Source organism: Struthio camelus, chromosome 1 (assembly GCF_040807025.1).
Source record: "Struthio camelus isolate bStrCam1 chromosome 1, bStrCam1.hap1, whole genome shotgun sequence".
In the NCBI taxonomy this organism is placed as follows: domain Eukaryota; kingdom Metazoa; phylum Chordata; class Aves; order Struthioniformes; family Struthionidae; genus Struthio; species Struthio camelus.
The window spans coordinates 8,047,741-8,067,986 of NC_090942.1; the positions used below are offsets into that span (position 1 = coordinate 8,047,741).

At 42.0% G+C, this 20,246-nt stretch overlaps 1 protein-coding gene across 2 annotated transcripts; it reads left to right on the top strand.

Annotated features, from left to right (window-relative positions):
* Nucleotides 1–1,440: 1,440 nt before the first annotated feature.
* Nucleotides 1,441–19,836, top strand: PRPF18 (pre-mRNA processing factor 18). 2 transcript variants are annotated; one of them, XM_068915079.1, is made up of 11 exons: nt 1,443–1,595; nt 4,004–4,081; nt 4,205–4,231; nt 6,457–6,561; nt 8,301–8,414; nt 9,968–10,114; nt 11,903–11,971; nt 13,127–13,267; nt 13,766–13,837; nt 16,525–16,680; nt 19,131–19,836. In XM_068915079.1, exons 1-11 carry the CDS (start codon nt 1,530–1,532, stop codon nt 19,209–19,211), a joined length of 1,056 nt encoding a protein of 351 aa, XP_068771180.1. In that variant the 5' UTR covers nt 1,443–1,529; the 3' UTR covers nt 19,212–19,836. The 2 variants fall into 2 exon arrangements, with proteins under 2 accessions (XP_068771268.1, XP_068771180.1); XM_068915167.1 differs by lacking the exon at nt 4,205–4,231 and having other exon boundaries at nt 1,441–1,595.
* Nucleotides 19,837–20,246: the final 410 nt, after the last annotated feature.

Here is a 20,246-nt window from a genome sequence, read left to right on the forward strand (position 1 = left end):
GTCTCTCACACACACAGTCTCCCTCTCTCTCACAGTCTCTCACACACAGTCTCTCTCACACAGTCTCCCTCTCTCTGTCTGTCACACACAGTCTCTCTCACACACAGTCACACACAGTCTCTCTCTCTCTCTCACAGTCTCTCTCACACAGTCTCTCTCTCACACACACACAGCCTCTCTCTCTCACAGTCTCTCACAGAGTCTCTCTCTCTCACACACACAGTCTCTCTCTCTCACAGTCTCTCTCACACAAGTCTCTCTCACACACAGTCTCTCTCACACACACAGTCTCTCTCTCATACAGTCTCTCAGTCTCTCTCTCTCACACACAGTCTCTCTGTCTCTCACATACAGTCTCTCTCACAGTCTCTCACACAGTCTGTCTCTTACAGTCTCTCTCACACACACACAGTCTCTCTCTCTCACAGTCTCTCACACACAGTCTCTCTCTCACACACAGTCTCTCTCTCTCACAGTCTCTCTCTCTCACACACAGTCTCTCTGTCTCTCACATACAGTCTCTCTCACAGTCTCTCACACAGTCTGTCTCTTACAAACAGTCTCTCTCACACACACAGTTTCTCTCTCTCTCTCTCTCTCACACACAGTCTCTCTCTCTCACACAGTCTCTCTCTCTCTCACACAGTCTCTCTCTCACACACACAGTCACACAGTCTCTCACACACACAGTCTCCCTCTCTCTCACAGTCTCTCACACACAGTCTCTCTCACACAGTCTCCCTCTCTCTGTCTGTCACACACAGTCTCTCTCACACACAGTCACACACAGTCTCTCTCTCTCTCTCACAGTCTCTCTCACACAGTCTCTCTCTCACACACACACAGCCTCTCTCTCTCACAGTCTCTCACAGAGTCTCTCTCTCTCACACACACAGTCTCTCTCTCTCACAGTCTCTCTCACACAAGTCTCTCTCACACACAGTCTCTCTCACACACACAGTCTCTCTCTCATACAGTCTCTCAGTCTCTCTCTCTCACACACAGTCTCTCTGTCTCTCACATACAGTCTCTCTCACAGTCTCTCACACAGTCTGTCTCTTACAGTCTCTCTCACACACACACAGTCTCTCTCTCTCACAGTCTCTCACACACAGTCTCTCTCTCACACACAGTCTCTCTCTCTCACAGTCTCTCTCTCTCACACACAGTCTCTCTGTCTCTCACATACAGTCTCTCTCACAGTCTCTCACACAGTCTGTCTCTTACAAACAGTCTCTCTCACACACACAGTTTCTCTCTCTCTCTCTCTCTCACACACACACACACACACACACACACACACACACACACACACACACACACACACACACACACACACACACACACACTCCACCCCCCCCGTCACCCGCTCACCCCCAGCCCCTCCCCGCCGCAGGGGGCGCTGCAGCTCCCCCCGGAAGCGCCGCTCCCCGCACCCGGAAGCGCCGCTCTTGTTTGCCGGCGCCTGTTCCGGGGGGCGGCGGCTGCGGGCCGGGCCGGGCCGGGCCGCGCCGCGCCGGGGGGGCGCTATGGACATCCTCAAGCGGGAGATCAGCCGCAAGCGGCAGCTGCTGGAGGAGAAGGAGCTCGTGGGGGTGAGGGCCGGGACCAGCCGTCGCGACGGGGTCCGGGATCGGGGAGGGGACGGGAGCGGGAGCGGCCCGGGATCGGGGGGGGGGTGAGGATGAGAGCGGCTCGGGATTGGGGGTCGGGGGGGCGGGAGCGGCCCGGGATGGGGATCGGGGGGGGGGAAGGGAGTGGCCCGAGTTGGGGGGGGGAACGGGAACGGGCCGGGATCGGGGTGGGGGGGAACGGGAGCGGCCTGGGATGGGGGTCGGGGGAGGGAAAGGGAGGGGACAGGGGTCGGGGGGGGGAACGGGAGGGGACGGGGGTCGAGGGGGGGAACGGGAGGGGATGGGGGTCGAGGGGGGGAACGGGAGCGGGAGCGGCCTGGGATGAGGGTCGGGGGAGGGAAAGGGAGGGGTCAGGGGTCGAGGGGGAGGACGGGAGGGGACGGGGGTCGAGGGGGGGAACGGGAGCGGGAGCGGCCTGGGATGGGGGTCGGGGGAGGGAAAGGGAGGGGTCAGGGGTCGAGGGGGAGGACGGGAGGGGACGGGGGTCGAGGGGGGGAACGGGAGCGGGAGCGGCCTGGGATGAGGGTCGGGGGAGGGAAAGGGAGGGGACAGGGGTCGGGGGGGAGGACGGGAGGGGACGGGGGTCGAGGGGGGGAACGGGAGCGGGAGCGGCCTGGGATGAGGGTCGGGGGAGGGAAAGGGAGGGGACAGGGGTCGGGGGGGAGGACGGGAGGGGATGGGGGTCGAGAGGGGGAACGGGAGAGGATCGGGGTCGTGGGGGGGGGAACGGGAGCGGGAGCGGCCTGGGATGGGGGTCGGGGGAGGGAAAGGGAGGGGACAGGGGTCGGGGGGGAGGACGGGAGGGGACGGGGGTCGAGAGGGGGAACGGGAGAGGATCGGGGTCGTGTGTGGGGGGGGAACGGGAGTGGCCTGGGATGGGGGTCGTGGGAGGGAAAGGGAGGGGACAGGGGTCGGGGGGGAGGACGGGAGGGGATGGGGGTCGAGGGGGGGAACGGGAGAGGATCGGGGTCGTGTGGGGGGGGGGGAACGGGAGTGGCCTGGGATGGGGGTCGGGGGAGGGAAAGGGAGGGGACAGGGGTCGGGGGGGAGGACGGGAGGGGTCGTGTGGGGGGGGGGGGAACGGGAGCGGCCTGGGATGGGGGTCGGGGGAGGGAAAGGGAGGGGTCAGGGGTCGAGGGGGAGGACGGGAGGGGACGGGGGTCGAGAGGGGGAACGGGAGAGGATCGGGGTCGTGGGCGGCCCGGGATGGGGTTCGGGGAGGGACGGGAGCGGCCTGGGATGGGGGTCGGGGGTTAGGAGGGATTTGGGGGAAGGGGAGAGAAGCGGCCCAAGTGAGGGTCAAGCAAAGGAGTCAAGAGGAGCTTGGGGATGGGGGGGCAGAGAATGGGGGGCACGGAAGAGGCCTGGGATGGGGGTGGGTGTTGCAGGCACAGAAGCAGCCTGGCTTCAGGCGCTCACTGCCTGCTTTTGTCTTTTGGTACTGGTTTAGTTGCTTCAGGTGCTGAGGGAAGACAAAATCTCTGCCGTCTTTCACGAAAAACATGCAACTGCCTTTCCTCACCGCTGTTGCATTCGGCTCGTAGTAATGCTATAGGGCTGTAGAGGCGTGTGTGTAAATCCCATGTGTTAGCTTAACAACAGGCACAGCAGAACGGGGCGCTTTCGTGGGTGTCTGAGTTTAGATTTGGTGCTGGTGGTTGAAGTAAGAAGCTTTGGTCAGAGGCTGTTGTTGCTCAAACAGGCAGTGTGAAGAAAGGAGTAATATTTCATATTAGATTAAGGGATATGTTTCAGGGTGAGGTTTTGGGATTCAAGCCACCCTTTGGGTCTGAAGCAGAAACAAATTGGTTAAATACAGAGAGCACATATGGTGGCTTCAGGTGGGTGCAGCTCCAAGTGGAAAAACTTGGATAATCACAGTTGCCAGGTGTTGTGTGTTTGGAAGGTCTTGTCAAATGTGTGTCTGTGTAGCTGCACAAACAAGCTTAGAAGTATCTTTTACAAAGAGGATTTCTCCTACCCCTTTGATTTAGTGGTAAAGGACACATTTTGTACAGTTTCTTTAAACATTTTTGCTGTACTACGATCAAGACCTTATCGTGGGCATGTGAAGTGAAGCTGGGTGTGGTTTGCACTAACCATTACCATGGCCTTACATAATAAAGAGGTTTTTTTCAAAGCACTGGTGAATGTATAGTTCCAAGCCTTCCAGATTATAAACATTTGCTGAGAAGTCCCTCTATATTGCTGATTGTCATGCAAATAAGTCAGGTTGGAAAGACCTTTGAAAATTTAGCTATCTCTGTGAAAGGACCTAGCTGAATTCACCAAATCAAGTAAGGAAGTTTGAGCCACTACTGCAAAAGTACCTGAAACTGTAAGACATTAACGGTTATCCTTCCTTTTAGGAGAATAAAAAATATTTCAAACGCAGTGAGTTAGCTAAAAAAGAAGAGGAGGCCTACTTTCAGAGATGTGGCTACAAGGTATTGTAATTATTCTTTAAGGAATTTGTGTTTACTTTGAAGTCTACATTTTATTATTAACAGTATAAATATTGTTAATGATAATTGTTGTTCTTTGTTCAATCTGTTAATGTTATACATTAGCCTGTAAATGAGAAGCCACCTGGAGAGGTATGAGTTTCCAAGACCATTTTCAATGCAGGAAAAGATATGCATGATGTACAGCTACTTAAGTTTGTGTTATGGTTTGGCTTTTCCTTTTGTTTATTTATTTTTTGTGGAAAGCATGAAGTGGCTTGGGATCAAAGCTTGCCTTCCGTTCTTTTTGAATTGTGCTTTTAGGCATGAACACTGGCTCTGATATAGCCACCTCCTCTTATTTAAAAAAAAATTGGATACAGTGTGCATTCAGATAATTTTCAAGGTCTTCTTGCCAAAATGCCCAAAAGAAATCAGTGTAGAGTGGGTGCATATTAGAAAGATCTGCCAAATTTTATCCTGTATGCGTTGGTAATTGTTCTTTTGGCTCCCATTCATCCAGTGTTGAAAGAGTGCAACACAGCATTTGTTTTCTTGCTGACAAAATATGTGAAAAAAAATTGGTAACTTAGGGTGCATTCTGAAACAAATGAGTGATCTGGAAGGCTTTATCTGCCTTGTCATAGTATTAGGGAAATAGTTTTTCTGGGAAAGAGTGCTGTTTTATTCTACAAGTGTGTGTGTATGCCTGCTTGCTTGGTTATATATGTATGTGAGGGGGGATTGCAGTCCGTTTTGAAAGACAGAAGCTCATAATTTTGTTTACTGTTACTGGGCACAGATAGGAGCTTTGTTTTCAATTGAACGTTACTCAGTTAGTGACTTATTCTGAAACCTTGATCTCTTTGTAGAATATTTGAACATCAATGCCAAAACAATTTTTGGAAAGGCATCAATATGCAGTATAAAGTGTTCTGCGAATCGGGTCACTCTTCCGAGCGCAAAAGGCTACGTGATGCTTTTTGAGCCTTAGCTCAACTTCTTCAACACCTTACGTGGCAGTCAAAATGGGATATCTGTGCTCCTACAGGAAATGAAATTGAATTGTAACCTTGAAAATAGTTTCAAAATAAGCTGTTTTGTTAAATTTAGTACCTTTTTAGAGCCTCCCAGATTTCTTCATTTGATCTTTACTGTATTAATAAGATGCACAATATAGACTGATTTCTTTTAAATTCAGGTGCTTTTTTGCTTTGCTTAGATTTAATAAGTAATAATTACTTGACTTGTTTGAAAAAGAAAGCACTGAAAGCAAAATAACTGTGGTAAAGATACATCTTGTAACTTGGAGTCCAGCTAACAGAATGGATCAAATCTTACCCCAACGCTGCTGTCTTTTTACCATTTCAGGAATGTTTGTAAGTTAAAATTTGTGTATGTACTTCTGCCCTGGGAGTGTATTTCCTTGTATATAGTTACACAGTTCTTTCATGTTTTATGTTGCCTGTCCATTCTCCTCTCCTGCATTGATGGATGTTTTGTTTCTCCCTTCGCTCTCTGTGTTAAATATTGACTTGATTGTCCATTTCTTGCTCGCCTCAAACTCCTGTGACAGTAGGATTGGTTTCTGTATTTGTTAGTATGGCATTGAATATAGATTTGTGGCTGAATATTGTAGCTGGAGCCACAGGGAGGATCCTTGTATCCACATGGAGTAATACTGGTGCCTGCAAGATTGGACATTGGCCTGAAAGAATATAAAAGCTACTTTACAAAAAAATCTGTCTAGCACATTCATCAAGCTGTTCAGCCTGAATACTAACTGGAAATGACAACTTGCTGTCCACACGTGGAATGCAACAGGGTAGTGTGGAATTAAATAGAGCGTTTCCCTTTTAGCAAGAAAGGAAAGAAAATAAATTCTAATAAGGAATCTAGGAAAAAACAAGATGTGAATAAGCCCTGGGAATGTTTCATATTGTAGGAGTATTACCAACACCCATCTACTCATGCAATCAGGAACGTCAAACTTGAGCTTATAAAGGAAACCGTAGTTACGTGACTGCTGTCTCAAAGTTGCTTTGATCAAAGAGGGTTTTTCGCATTATTAAAATATTTAGTAATGAAGAAGAAAGGCTCTGTTTGATTCGGGGACCTTCTTTTAGATTAAGAGAAATTGTTAATGAGATGCTATCCTTATTAGGGGAGAGAGGTTTTTTTTTCTTTTTAATCTGCGAGAAACTATGCTTATTTGGCAAGTTTGTTGGAAAGACAATTATAGACAACAAAATTTATGAAACTAAAATTTTAAATTAATACTGTCATACTACAATCTGTGTTCCAGAGTTCCTGTGTTGCTATCAATATATAGGTTTTACTTCCATTGACACGTTAGTAATTATATCTGCTGTGTGTAGGTACAGGAGCAAGAAGAGGAGGAGAAGCCATTGACTTCATCCAATCCAGTGCTGGAACTAGAATTAGCAGAAGAAAAGTTACCAATGACTCTTTCCAGGCAAGAGGTAAAGTCCATCATCATAAGCTAACTAGCTTGAGCTTCCAGCAGATGCGTCTGAAGTTTCTTGTTAGGGCTGTGTTTTCTAATGAGCTGTATGGTAGTTTGAATTAAATAATGAGCCTTCACTTTTACAGTCAATTAAGGGTCGTCTTTGCTTATCAAGAATCTGCTGTCTGCGTGAACCCACAGAGATGTACAGGTGGATAGAGCCTTTTTTCGTATGGATCTGAACAGATGTGTTATAACATTTTGCAACTTTTTTAGATAATCTCTTACGATAATACCCTGATTCTGGAATAATACTGAAAATGGCATGCCAAATTTTTCCATTTTTTCCAGCTTTTGTTCTTTGTGGCTCATTGGTCTGAAAGCAGATTTAGAAACTTAGTAGGTTTTGGACATTTATCTTGATTTCTGGAAGAAAGAATACTAAAGCTAGAGCTAGGGTGTGCTCTTTGTCCTTTCTAAGGACAAAAAATATCTATGTGAAATCATAAAACAGATCTGTACCTCAAAGTGGAGGAGGAGCAGAAAGTTTACGAGTAATATTGAGTACAGAATAAATTCAAAACTTGGAATACTGAAAATCACAGTGGAAATCATCTTGGGATGTCATTTGTGCCCTTAATTTAGAAGACGTTCGCTGGTTTTTAGTGAAGAATACCACAGAATTTGTACTGTGGGCTATCGGTTTCATGTTTGGTTGTGAGGTTTGATCTGTATGTCCTGTGTAATGCGCACTGCCTCGTTGCTGTTGATCTGCTTAGATGCATGTTTTAACTGAGGTTTAAGTGTTCCTGTGCCAGCAGTATATCCACCTCTGGTTTTGTGATCCATTTGCAAGTTAAATACCTGTCAACATATGGCAAGAGAGAAATCTATTTGGAGAATGAAGTAAACGAATGAACGTCTCAATCCATTTAGTTGTTTGTCGTCTAGCCGGTGTGTTGGTATAATGAAGCCATGGTACGAAATGACGTGTAAGCCTTTCTCTTGATCACCAGAAGTACTGCATGGCTATTCATATATTAATGAGCCTAGTGCTTGACACCCAAAGTGAATAAGGGTAAATATAATGAGGTTTAGCAGGTAGTGCATGAGATCAGGAATTGAGAAAATTAAGGTCAGTCCTTGGCTCTGCCCGTGACTTTGCAAATCAGCTGAGTAAGACTGTTACCCGTCAGTTATATGTCGTTTTAAAATAACTATCACATTAGATTATGGGACTTAATGTTTGCCGAGTGCTTTAGGGTGAGAATCTTCAGCAGGTGAGTCTTGCAGATGTGTGTTGGGACAACCAGCAGCATAGTTACGGAATTTGCTTTTGTCAGTGAAAAGTATTTTTATTGCCCCAGACAAGTAGGTGAGTGAGATTCTTGTCAGATTCCTTTGTGATTTCAAAAATAGTATTTATGCTCTGCTAGGAGGATTGATTTTGCGTGTGTGTGTGTATTTGTTGAAAACAAGCCAGAACAGGAAGGAGTTAGGCTATACCAAACAGCTTGAGATTTTATGCAAAATTTAGAGCAGTCATATTTGGAATGACCTTTCACTGAAATACCGTGGGAATTTTATATTTAGATTGTAAAGTGTCTGGAACATTTTTCTACTACTTAAAATATTGCCATTTCCTTTCCAGGCAGGCAGCTTGTTATTGTAAGCAATGTAAATAAATCCAGTGTTCTAGATTTTATTTTTCTTCCTTTGAGAGTTTACGTAAGGGAATGCTTTGATTCTTTTCAGGTTATTAGGAGGTTGAGAGAGAGAGGGGAGCCAATCAGACTGTTTGGAGAAACAGATTATGATGCGTTTCAACGTTTGAGGAAAATAGAAATTCTTGCACCTGAAGTTAACAAGGTAAGACTGGCTAGCTACTAGTTACTTATTTATGGTGCTTAGATAACCAAGCCTGAATGATATGAAAGTAACAGTTACTGAAACCCTTCCTCTATAAATTTTCATGAGGAAGGGGTACTACAGAGCAAAGAGAGGTACCTGCTTTGCCTCACTCATTTGTTGTCTGAGAAAGCGTGGTAAATGTCATAGAGTTTCTCTGCACAATCGCCGTTCCTTAAGTTAGGCGGTTTAACCCTAGAAAGCTTCTGGGCCTTTGAGCTGAGAAGGGCACCTCTAGGTGGCAGTCATACACCAGTTGCTGCTGTTGGCCACTTTTTAACAAGCAGAGAAAACGATTGTTTTTGGTTAAAACTAGGCTGGGTTCATGGTTACATGCATCTCTGAGAAGATACCGATAGGTAAGAGGAGGATTGCATCTTATCTGCCTGGTATGTACATGAATTTTCAAATCTCTCATTTCCAGAGCTATAACTTGTTAGAACACTTTTTTTTTTTTATTTCCTTCTTCCATTTAAAGTAACAGTCAACTCCAAAAATGACTAAAAGATATATCTTAGTTTCCCGATTTGTTCCTTTTGTCATAAGAATTGATCAAATAAGTGTGGTGATGCAATTGCGGTTTGTTTTATGTTCAGTATTGACCACAATTGCATCCAAGCTAAGAGCGGGGAGCTGAATTTTATTCCTTGATTCATCACAAATTGAATTACTGGAAAGCTCTTTGGAGGGGCTGCTCAGAAGAGGAAAACCTTTTCCTGTTCAAATCATTTAAAGCAGGATAAACAGATCTGAAGATTAAAAAAAAAAGTGCTAACAAAAGCTTTCTCCCATTGATATCTGTGACAAAATTTTTGATGACATTGTTAGAAGTGTGAGAAAGTAGTAAGGTCATAAGTAGGATTGTATGGGATTTTTTTTTTTTATCATATATTTTGGTCACTATTGTTGTTAAGTTGGACTTAAATGTGGATAATCACTATAAGCACACTGTAGTTCAGACATTTTTAAACTAATAAATGATTTATAGAAATGCTCCGTGCAGTCAAGTACAAGGATGGAAAAGGGGAAATAATTGTATGTGTATATTTTGAGCAGAGTGAATGAATTTATCGTAGGGTAAGAAACGTTATACTCATTTATAGAGCTTCACACGTCTCATATTAAGAAATGCGAGTCCTCTGACTGAGACTAAGTCATGTTTCTTGTTCTGTTTTAAAACAGCTCTTTACTTAGCATCACTTTGAAACCATATATATCTTTTTTTTTTATCACGTATATTTTGAAGTGGGGGATTTTAACCACGTAATCTAAACAAAGCATTCATAAATGTGAGCATTGCTTAAGTTTATGCACGTGCTTTATGATAAGCACTGAAGCAATCCAGAAGCTGTTTTTTGAATTCAATCTGAATTCGGACAGCAAAACTAAACCCTTATGCACATTTTTGAAGAGTTTGACTTTTCTTAAATAGAAGTTGGATGTACACTGTGACAATTCTGAAATGCTTTTTTGTTTATTTGTTTTTTGTAAACTTTTTATTTCTTCTCTTTGAGGGCTTGAGAAATGACCTGAAAGCTGCCTTGGATAAGATTGACCAGCAGTATCTCAATGAAATTGTTGGTGGCCAAGAAGCGGGCGAAGATGACTCACAGAACGATTTGAAAGTCCATGAGGAGAATACTACTATTGAAGAACTGGAGGTACATGATGGGTAGATTTTAATTCTCGGGTTTTAGATGAAATATATCATTATATTGTTGTGAGAAAGCTTCAGGATTTGTTCAGCAAAGTTATCTTGTTTTCAGTGTCTAGTTTACGTATTCTGAATAGCCCTTTATGTACTGTCTGTTAGGAAAAATATCTTTCTAGGCTTGCAGCTTTTAGTTTTAGCTAGCTTCCTAAGCTCTGAATTGCACCATACGTGGCTACAATAGACCTGTGAAAACTCACGTAGTCTTTGTTCGCAACACCTCATCAAAAAGAGGCCAGGAACTTCCCGCAAGGAAAGCAGCACAATTAGGATTCCCTCTGTAGGTGATTTGAAGTAGAGAATTTATTACAAAAATATTTCCTCATCACAAATACTAAAGCCCTTGCAATGAGTATTTGAGAGGGCAGATGAACTTAGTGGAGATGATTTTTACTTCAACAAGGAAGACAGACTCTGAAAAGCAGGCACACGGAAAGAGTGTTTTGAGTGGTATGAAAGCATTCAGGATAAAGAAGAAATGAAAGTCAAAAGTTGACATTTAACAAAAAATGTAAGTGCAGAGATGATGTGTCCCAGAAACTTCAGTGGTAATGACTACTGTGCTTTGAAGGAATGCCAAGGTATTCACGTAGGTGAGTGGAGAATGAGTACCATGAAATGCATTCAGCAGCTGGTATTTTAGGGTAATGTTTTCAAAAGCACATTAACTCATGGAGATTAAGGGTAAAAGTCTTTAGCGCCAACTCTTTGCAGAAGTTAATCTTCTTAACATTCCTCGAAAGGTGTGTTTAAGAAAAATCTGATTTATAACTAAAGCTTAAATGAATACGTTATTATTAGGAGATAGTCTTTGGCTTTCATGTTAGGGTACTAAAGGTTCTGGTACCAGATAGCTGTAGTAGCAGACCTGATACCGGTTGTAATAGAGTTGCCCTTATAGATCTGTTAGTTCTCAAAATAATCCCTTTTTGGGGTAGTACCACAGCCTTGGTTTGAGCTATGAAAGTAGTCTTTTTTGGAAAGTTTGAAAACACTGCAGCCTTAGTTGTATGCTATTTTAACTGAATTTCATTGAGCGTAAAGGGTTGCACCGAATGTATTCGAAATCTAGGAGACTTTTAAAACAAAACTCATTTTGGAAACCTGAGCGCAATGGAAATAAATAGCAAAATCAAACATACCTACTGGAAAATGTCTCTATGAATCGCTATTAGTATTAAAAGTTTTGTGGTTTTGGCAGGAAGCTAGAGAATTGGAACATGCTATTTTTTGTTTGTTTTTTAAGATTTGTTCCTTCAATTTCTTGGATGCAATTGAATGAAACGTTAAAAAGCACCAAAACATCAGAGGAAAAAAGCACATCAGCTTCAGGAAAAAAAAAAAGTTAATTGGTGGCCCTGGGGAATCTTAAAAATGCAGAACACCCACAGTTCCCCTTCGTATGGTGCTGTTAGACAGCTGCTAATTATACCAATAACTTAGTAGTTAATGAATGAAAAATTACTGCTGCATTAACATTTTTCAGAAATACTCATCTTGCTTTTTTGACTGAATGTTTTTAATAGATTAATAAGTCTCAGTAACATGTATAGCTGTTTCATTCTGCTTGCTAGCTAATGTTTTGGTTTACTGGCAGAGTTGATGGCAGTTCACACTGCAGAGAATCGCATAGTGAGTCAGACTGACATTCTGCTTTAGAGGGGAGGAAAGGGGGGCAAATGAATAGGCGATGTGGACATAATTGCCTTGTTTCCTCTTCCTTCCTCCTCTTGTCTAGGCTTTGGGAGAATCCTTAGGACGGGGTGATGATCACTATGACATGGACATCATAACTAAGTTCCTGAAGGTAACAAATTCTAGTTTAGTAAATTAGTTATTCTGTGGCTATGTCATACCCTTTCTAGCATGAAAATACGTTTAGTGGATAGAAAGGCCAATGATTTGGTAGAGAGAAAGGCCAGTTCCATCTGCTTGCAAGGAAGGACTCAAGTATTGTGCTTAAGATGTTACTTTTTTAAAATGCTGAGTGCTGCCGGGTGTTGGTTAAGTCTGAAGTGGCTAGATTGTTCAAGAGAAGCCACAATAGTGACTTCTGATAGACCCGGGAAAGAGCTGTTGGGCGAGCAGAGTTCTTCAAAATCTGCTCCTACTTTTCCAGACAAAATAAATATGGCTTTGATTTCCTTTTGATAACTGAGTCAGTTCTATGCAGTTGCTTCTATTTACTACTCTTCTGCGTTAAAAAATCCCCTTAAATCCTCCCTTCTCCTCTCCAGGAAATACAGTGCAAACTGGAATGAAACGTCACCTGGTACTGTTATGTGAAATAAGAGAATTTTAAAGGAAATTCACTGGCTTTGCTAAGGAAACAGGTTCAAGTGGAAAAGTATAAAATTGCTTCCTTATTTCCTGGCAAGAAGCCTGTATTGCCTCTCATTAGAGTCAGTTGGCCCCTGTGTAACTAACATATTATCAGGAGCCACAGCAAGATTTTAGGCTTTCATTTGTGTATATCAGATAAGTTGACACTTTAGTATAGTTTAGGCTGGGCTGTCAGGCAAAAAAAGCTCAAGAATGGTTATCCAGATCGAGGGAGGGTACGTTTTACGTGTTTGGCTTCTGATGTATTGAATTTCCAGAGTAATCTTTACCATTCCTTAGGTTCCTTCTCAAGATTGTGCTGAAATATCAGTGTCTTATCCTTACATTTTTGCCCTTTTTATGGCCCTGTCCTCCCATCAGCACTGATATCTGTGTTATTGTTTCCTTATTTTTTCTTATGCGCCTTCTTGTACCCTGTCCACACTGTTTTCATGACACCAGCCTTGTTCCTATCCCTCTGTGCGAGGCTTCTTGCCTCTTTCATTCAGATTTCTCCTAAAAACTTAATTTGCCTTGGTGGCTTAAACCACCGTTCCCAGTTACATCTCTTTTCCCATCTGTTTTGCCGAGGTAGTCACTAGATGGCACTATGACACAAATGTGCTTGTTCTTTGTACAGTTTCTTCTTGGAGTCTGGGCCAAGGAGTTGAATGCCAGAGAAGACTATGTGAAGCGAGGAGTACAGGGGAAGCTGAGCAGCGCCACACAAAAGCAGACAGAGTCGTATTTGAGGCCGCTCTTCAGAAAACTTCGGAAAAGGGTGAGCGATTTAAATGCTACTGTCCTCTAAGATGTATTTTGACTTCTCATTTCAAAGTACCTAGTGGCTAGTGCCTTTTCCTAAGATAACGTTCTCCTCATAGAAGAGAGTAAAGTGAGTTAGTCAGGATTACCCTGCTTACCAGCGTCTAAAGCCTGTGGCTCCCACTTCAGATTTTTTTGACTAGTGAATCTTGACTAGTGAATTCTTCTGTCTGCCCACTGCCTTTCCAGGTGTCTTACACATCACCCATCCATTGGAGTACAAACGTAGTAATGAATTGGGATTGTATTTTGCACTTTGCCACTAGCTACTAGGTGTAACCGCTTAACCTCTCCTGCCTCATAACCTTCTTCTGAATAATGAAAATGTTTTCCTTCATTAAAGTCCTCAAGCTAGGGTAGGTGCAAAACTTTGTATAAATGCTGAGTAGGACGATTTTTACTAAGCTGTATATTTTGAAGTAAAGCTGTTTTTTTTTTTTTCCTTCTCTTGCAGACGCTTCCTGCAGACATCAAAGAATCAATAACAGATATTATTAAATTCATGTTGCAAAGAGAGTATGTGAAGGTATGTTTGTTTGCACTTTTGCAGCATGTTCAGACAGTCTGGTTCTAATAGATTGAATGTATCCGTGAACATTCCCATTTTGCATCCTAAAGAAATATAGCTGTAAAAACACGTAACACATCTTCAAACAAAATGAAAAATGACTACTAAGAATTAGGCTCCAGGTAGTTTTTGCCACACAGTCTGTCTTGGTGAAGCTGCATAGCTTGCAAGCATAAACAGAATTTTTCTCAGAGATAGTTATATTAAGTTGCAGAGGAATCCTGAATAGGAAACCTGATATTGTAAGATTAAATGATGGTATTGAATTAATGGAGATAATCGAGTGTTGATTAATTAATTAGGAATTAACTGAGGTTAATTGAGGTATTGTATATGAGACATTATGCCTTTCTCTGTCTGTGTTCACATTAGCAGACCCTGTCAAGTTGAGGTAAGTTACTGAAAAGTTTTCTGGACAAAGTCTGGTTACTGGAGGAGGCAGTACTTTGGCATACAAGATCAAAGGCAGTGGTAGGTTTTGTTTGTAGCTGCCTTCACAAGTGGAACTGATAGTGATAGCACTTGCTTAAGCAGCCTGTGTATGTAGAGGAAATTGAGCCTTGGTTTGCCTTCAGTTTTCTAGTATTTCTTATTAGGCTTGTGAGGACTTGGGATAATTTGTCTAGTGAGCAAGCAAACCTGCTTTTGTTATTGAAAAATCTTAAGATGGCCTAAGGCAAGTTGAGTTCAAATCACTTTAAAGTAGGACTAGATGTGTGGGATGTATGGGTTTTTTTTTTTTTTTGGTCATTATGTTGAAATTCTCTTTCCAATGCCTTCCTGAAGAAAGCAATGAGTGCACTGGAATGTGGGATATCTTGTAGGTTAATCAGCTGTGCCATTCCGTCTTGCAGGTGCTTGGCTTTGTGTAAACTTCACAACTTTACAGACTGATTTAGAGGTTTTGAGTTTATGTTTGGAAGAAGGGGGGTTTTTTTGGTTTTTTTTTTTTTTTTTTTTTTTTGGCTAATGAGCCTTGTGCTTTTCAAGATATTCACGTCCTTTTCCATTTGCTTCCTAACAGTCTTGTCTTTTGCCATATACTGTTGTCTTGCATGCTTTTTTGTTTTATGCAGCCTGGTAAATATTGTCAGCCCCAAATTCTTATTACTTTGTTAAATGATACGGTCAAAAGCTTTAAATTTTAAAATCGACATCTGACAGCAGGAAAGTGCTGTAGTGCAAGCTGTCCACTCAACAGTAATTAACCCTGTTACAACAATCTTGGCAGGATCTCTAATTGCATGCTAACATACTGTGTTTCATTGCAAAACCGTATTTCGGTCAGGGAGTGGGTATTCCATGTTTCTTTGAATATCAGAGAATCACAGAATCGTTTAGGTTGGAAGGGACCTCTGGAGATCGTGTAGACCAACCTCCCTGCTCAAGCAGGGTCACCTAGAGCATATTTCCCAGGATCACATCCAGACGGGTTTTGAATATCTCCGGGGAAGGAGACTCCACTAGAATATGTCTGTACTGGCTTAATATCGATATGTGGCTTCAGCTATTTTTAACTTGGGCAGTTTAGATCTTGTCTCATGTAGGTAGGGACAGAGTCAGGTCTGTTCTTCAGATTCACTCTCAGCTTCTTGAGCCAGTGAGCCCCTTTTTTTCTTCCTGCAAACCGCTGCCTTATTCATCATTCACCTCCCAATTTGCTCAATGCAAAATGTAAAGAAACTGTAGCCAGTGGTCTTAGTTGCTACTTCCTGTGGTGTAGTCTCTAAATGGGAGATGTAGGGATAAACGAACCCTTTATCAGAGAGTCTGATAGCTGCTTGCTGATAGTGGAGGAATGTCCTGCTGAGAGTGATCCTTGAAGCCATGTTTTTGTAATTGTGTGTGCCTGTCTGCCCCTCTCACTTCCTGCCTCTCAGTTACCTTGCTTTCTTCTTTCTTTTTTTTTTTTTTTGAAGTCCATACCTCTCCTCCTTTCTGTCTTTGTTTATCCCTTCTTGTTTTAACCCCTTTCTTCCCCAGGGATGGTGTCTGCGACAGCTTTATGTTAAGAATTGGGGTCTGCTATCTTGATCAGATTCAGTCACTGGTGCTGCTGTTCTGTTCATAAACATTGTTATAAATGTGTTTGTTTAACTCAGTTTCGTATTGAGCTGGTTCTCAGCCTCTGTGGAAGCTAGCTCGTCTCCCCAGGAGCTGGTGAGGCACAGCGCACTTCTGTGGGTGATCTGTTCCATGCATGCTTTGGACACCTGGACTGGACAGTGCTTATAACCAGCCTCCCTGCTCCAGACTGTTACCAAAATGACAAGGGTTGTCATTAGGTGTCAAAGGTGATTACAGACAGAAAAACTTATGGGAACCTGAAAGGGCTGACTTGAAACAGGTCGCAGTAAACTTTACTTTTTAGGCAATATTAGACGTCCTTATCCAGCATCGTCTTTTATCCTCTGTTGATAAAATCTGTAGCCTTTGCTTATCTCAAAGTTCAGAATATATATTTATTTTGTTAAGAAGGTGTATTGTAAAATTGGTTAATATCATACATTGAAACCTGATTCAGAGAAACTGAAATGCATTTGGTTATTGTTGGAAACTGTATCTGGAAATGCAATAAATGTGCAAGCTCTTCTTTCTAACGCCCTTTCTGCTTTGCTGAATGCCTGTACGCTGTATTTCTTTAGGCAAATGATGCCTATCTTCAGATGGCTATTGGAAACGCTCCCTGGCCAATTGGTGTCACTATGGTTGGTATCCATGCTCGAACAGGTCGTGAGAAGATTTTCTCCAAGCATGTAGCCCATGTTCTCAATGATGAGACTCAAAGGAAATATATTCAGGTAAGCACTGGGAAATAAATGGTAACTTTGGAAATCCAACAAATTTTCTTTTCATGTTAGAGGGTGTTTGAGAAATATTAGTTTTATAGGTGCAAATGATGTGGTTAAAGTGCTAGAAATGAGCAGTTGCCTTAGCTTGGATAAAGTGTAACAGCAGTTTAATAGCTAATTCATCCTGGACCTTTGAATGCTCTTCAGTGTAGAACTGGGAATGGAGTCTAATGCATTTTTTCCACAGCCTAGCTGTTGTGATGCTCTGTTAAGGCCAAGGAAGCTGCAAACACATGCTTTTTCCTGAGTGCAATCACTGCCTGGCTCATGGTTCTAACATCATACATGGAGTTTAATACTCCTATTATGTTGACTTCAGTGGTGAAATGTGGTGCTTGTGACGCTTTCTGCAACTAGATAAAAGCAGTCGTCTTTCAAACATGTCTCTGTAACAGTGAGACCTCAAAATTGCAGCTGTAGTTCCTCCTGTGCAAATTTATACTCATGCTGTGAATTTCTGTTGATTGTAGAATTAGTAGCAATGGTGTTTTTCTTCTCTGACCTTTCAGCATAGTGAGTGCAAGGGTCCGAGAAAACATATCTTCTCTCCTTTTATGCATAAACCTCACGCCCGTTGCAGTCTCACTGAGATAAAGTTCTTCTGGCTTTACTCTGAAGGCTCCAGAGCAGCATCATGGAGCTCAGAGCTTCTGGCCACGGGAGATTTCACACAAAAGTCTTCCTGCTGCAGCAAAAGGACTCCCATTGCTTTTCAACTTCTGCAGGTGTCTGCAAGGAGATTGCTTGTAAAGTACAGTTCCCCCTTCTCGACTCTCTGTTTCTTTTGGGGCTATAAGCATAGCCTTTGGTCTCTCTTTGACTGTGTTTTTTTTTTTTTTTTTTTCAATATCATTGTAACCTGAGGAAATATTGTTCTGAAGTCAGAGGGAGCTCCAGATATTTACAGAGCCAACAAATTAAATTGGATCAATTCTTTTGTAAGGTGAAAATTGGCACACGGATTACACATCTTCAGATGCAGGCTTCAGTTAAGATCATTGGTTTAATAACTTGCTTGGATATATTTAATGGATGAAATAGCTCATGTTAAACTAAATTGTTTTGTTGCCAGTCTTCTGTGTTTTTAAAAAAAAAAAAAAAGATTTGGGCTCTGAAGCTCATGCAAACTTCAGTATGACTCTACTGCTTCCTCTCTTACTTTGGGGAATAATTGGCTATCTTTGTCTATTTGCCATTCCTCTAGCAGGAAGATAATGTGCTCTGTAGTACTATTTGTGATCTCTCTTAACATACCCTTTGGAAGGTACAACATATTTGAATTCCCTAGTTTGCCCCATCTCTGAGGGGACAGATCTGTTCAAGGAAACAGTCATTTTCTTCTTTCCGCTGTGACCTTCATGCCTGTGTTACTCAAGTACAGTATTTTTTGAAGAGCCAGTACAGAGATGGCTTTAAACATGTATGTTCTTCTTGTTGATTTTGAATACAACATGTTCTTTCACTGGTATTGTTCAAACTAGGGCATGAAATACCTGTGCTCAGAGCGGTGATATCAGAAGCATGGTAGTTTACTTTTAAAAACCTAGAATTATAAGAACCAAACAAAGGGTCCTTATGGTGCTAAGGCATCTTTTCCAGACTGTTGTGTACATTGAAAAGGCCAAAGCATCCTCTACTAAATCATTTTTCTCTTCATCAAGGAGCCATCTTCCATGATGAGGATCTTATGACAGGAACATGTCTTCTTGCCATCTTGAATACAATATCATTGCTAAATTACACTACAGCTACAGCGATATTCTTTCTTCTTCATTAGACTTTTATGTGTGACTTGAAAGGAAATTATCACAGGGTTTCTGTCAGGTTGTTCTTTAGGAATCAGTGCCTTAAAAGAACTGAAAACTGCATGTTCTGCCTTTCTTTTTGATTCCTTGTCAAGGTTCTCCATTATGTAGGTCAGGTGCTATAACAGTATGGGAAGGAATGACACCTCTTAAGATAAATATATTGGTACTTCTCTTATTTGAGTAGATTTATTTGGTATCAAATATATATATATATATATATATATAAAATTTGCTGTTTAAAATTATTTTACTTCAATACTCATATTTCTTTTAAATCATTTACTTGGATAATGTCATGTTCTTCCTTGGTGGTGAAGAGGAATTAAAGCATTGCTGTGGTTCTTCACTATGACTCTCTCACAAGGAGCTAAATCTGTAATATCTTAAGTTATGCCATAAACTCCTTTGTAACACTGGAGATATTTGGCACTGTGCAGGGAGAAAGGTTAATAAAACTTAAAAAAGACCACACAACAAAATAGCAGGCATATGTCTTTAATTTTTGTTAAGCTGAAAAGTAAGTGGTTGACTGTTAAGTTTGTTTGACAACTGCAATTTTTTACAGAAGTGTCCTTGTTTTGTAATTCCTAGGGGTTGAAGAGGCTCATGACCATTTGCCAGAAGCACTTCCCGACAGACCCATCGAAATGTGTGGAGTACAATGCATTATGAGGCTCTCCAGTGTCCAAGGCGTGACTCATGTTTTGCTCTCCCAGACCCAGAGAGCAGTGAAGAGAAAGCAGTTTGTGCTTGAACACCAGCAGAAACTTAGGGTGGGCTTTGCGCAAAAACATAAAGCAGCAGATTTCTCTACAGTTTCCTTTTTACAAGCCCCATCTACATCTTTTACAAGCCTTATTATACATCTTTTAAAATCTGTGCTTTACACAGAACAGATCCAGTATACAATACATGGTTTTGGTTTTTTTTTGAGAGGAGGATGGAGTACTAGGGGACAGTGACCATGACCCTTGCTTTTATTTCAATTTGTTACTCAGAGAACTGTACAAACTGAACTGAGCCTCTCTCTGTTTCCCATATCTTAGAGATTTAGGTGAGACTTAGCCCTGCAAGGAGTGTATGTGAAGTTTTTTGGCTTCTTTCCCATTGGAGACTGATGTGGGGAGATGATTAGAGGGAAGCAGCTGAATCTGAATCTTGGTTATTTCTGTAAATAAGAAAACTTTAATGGCTAATCTTTCATGTGGTATGTATCAGGGAAAAACAAAGGTTTATATATTTCTCAGCTGAAAAATACAGCCAGTCTGGATGAAAAGAGTTTTTGATCTTGAATGCATCTGATTTGGGGGTGTTTTTCTTTTTTTTTTTTTTTCCCTTTTTTTTTTTTTTTGTAACTATACTTTTAATATAAACCTTCTGGGCTTGGGGGAAGTAATCTTATGGCTCTTGAGGCTTTCAAATCCCATTTTTATACATCTGGAGAAAATTTCATTCTGTTGGGCATTGCAGAGAAAATAGGACCTCCCATGACCAGGTACAGTATTTCTGACAGCCACAAATTGTTACCACTGTGCATCTTTACTAGGAATGGAGAGGAAACTCATGGAAATAATGATGTCTAATCCTGTGTAAACAGTTGAAATATTGAAAATCTGTTAGTGGTGCAAATTGAAAGTCCTTGAGACTGAAATCATGTTTTTTTTTCTAATTACAAGAGCAGAAGTGACTGAGCAACAGTACTAACAT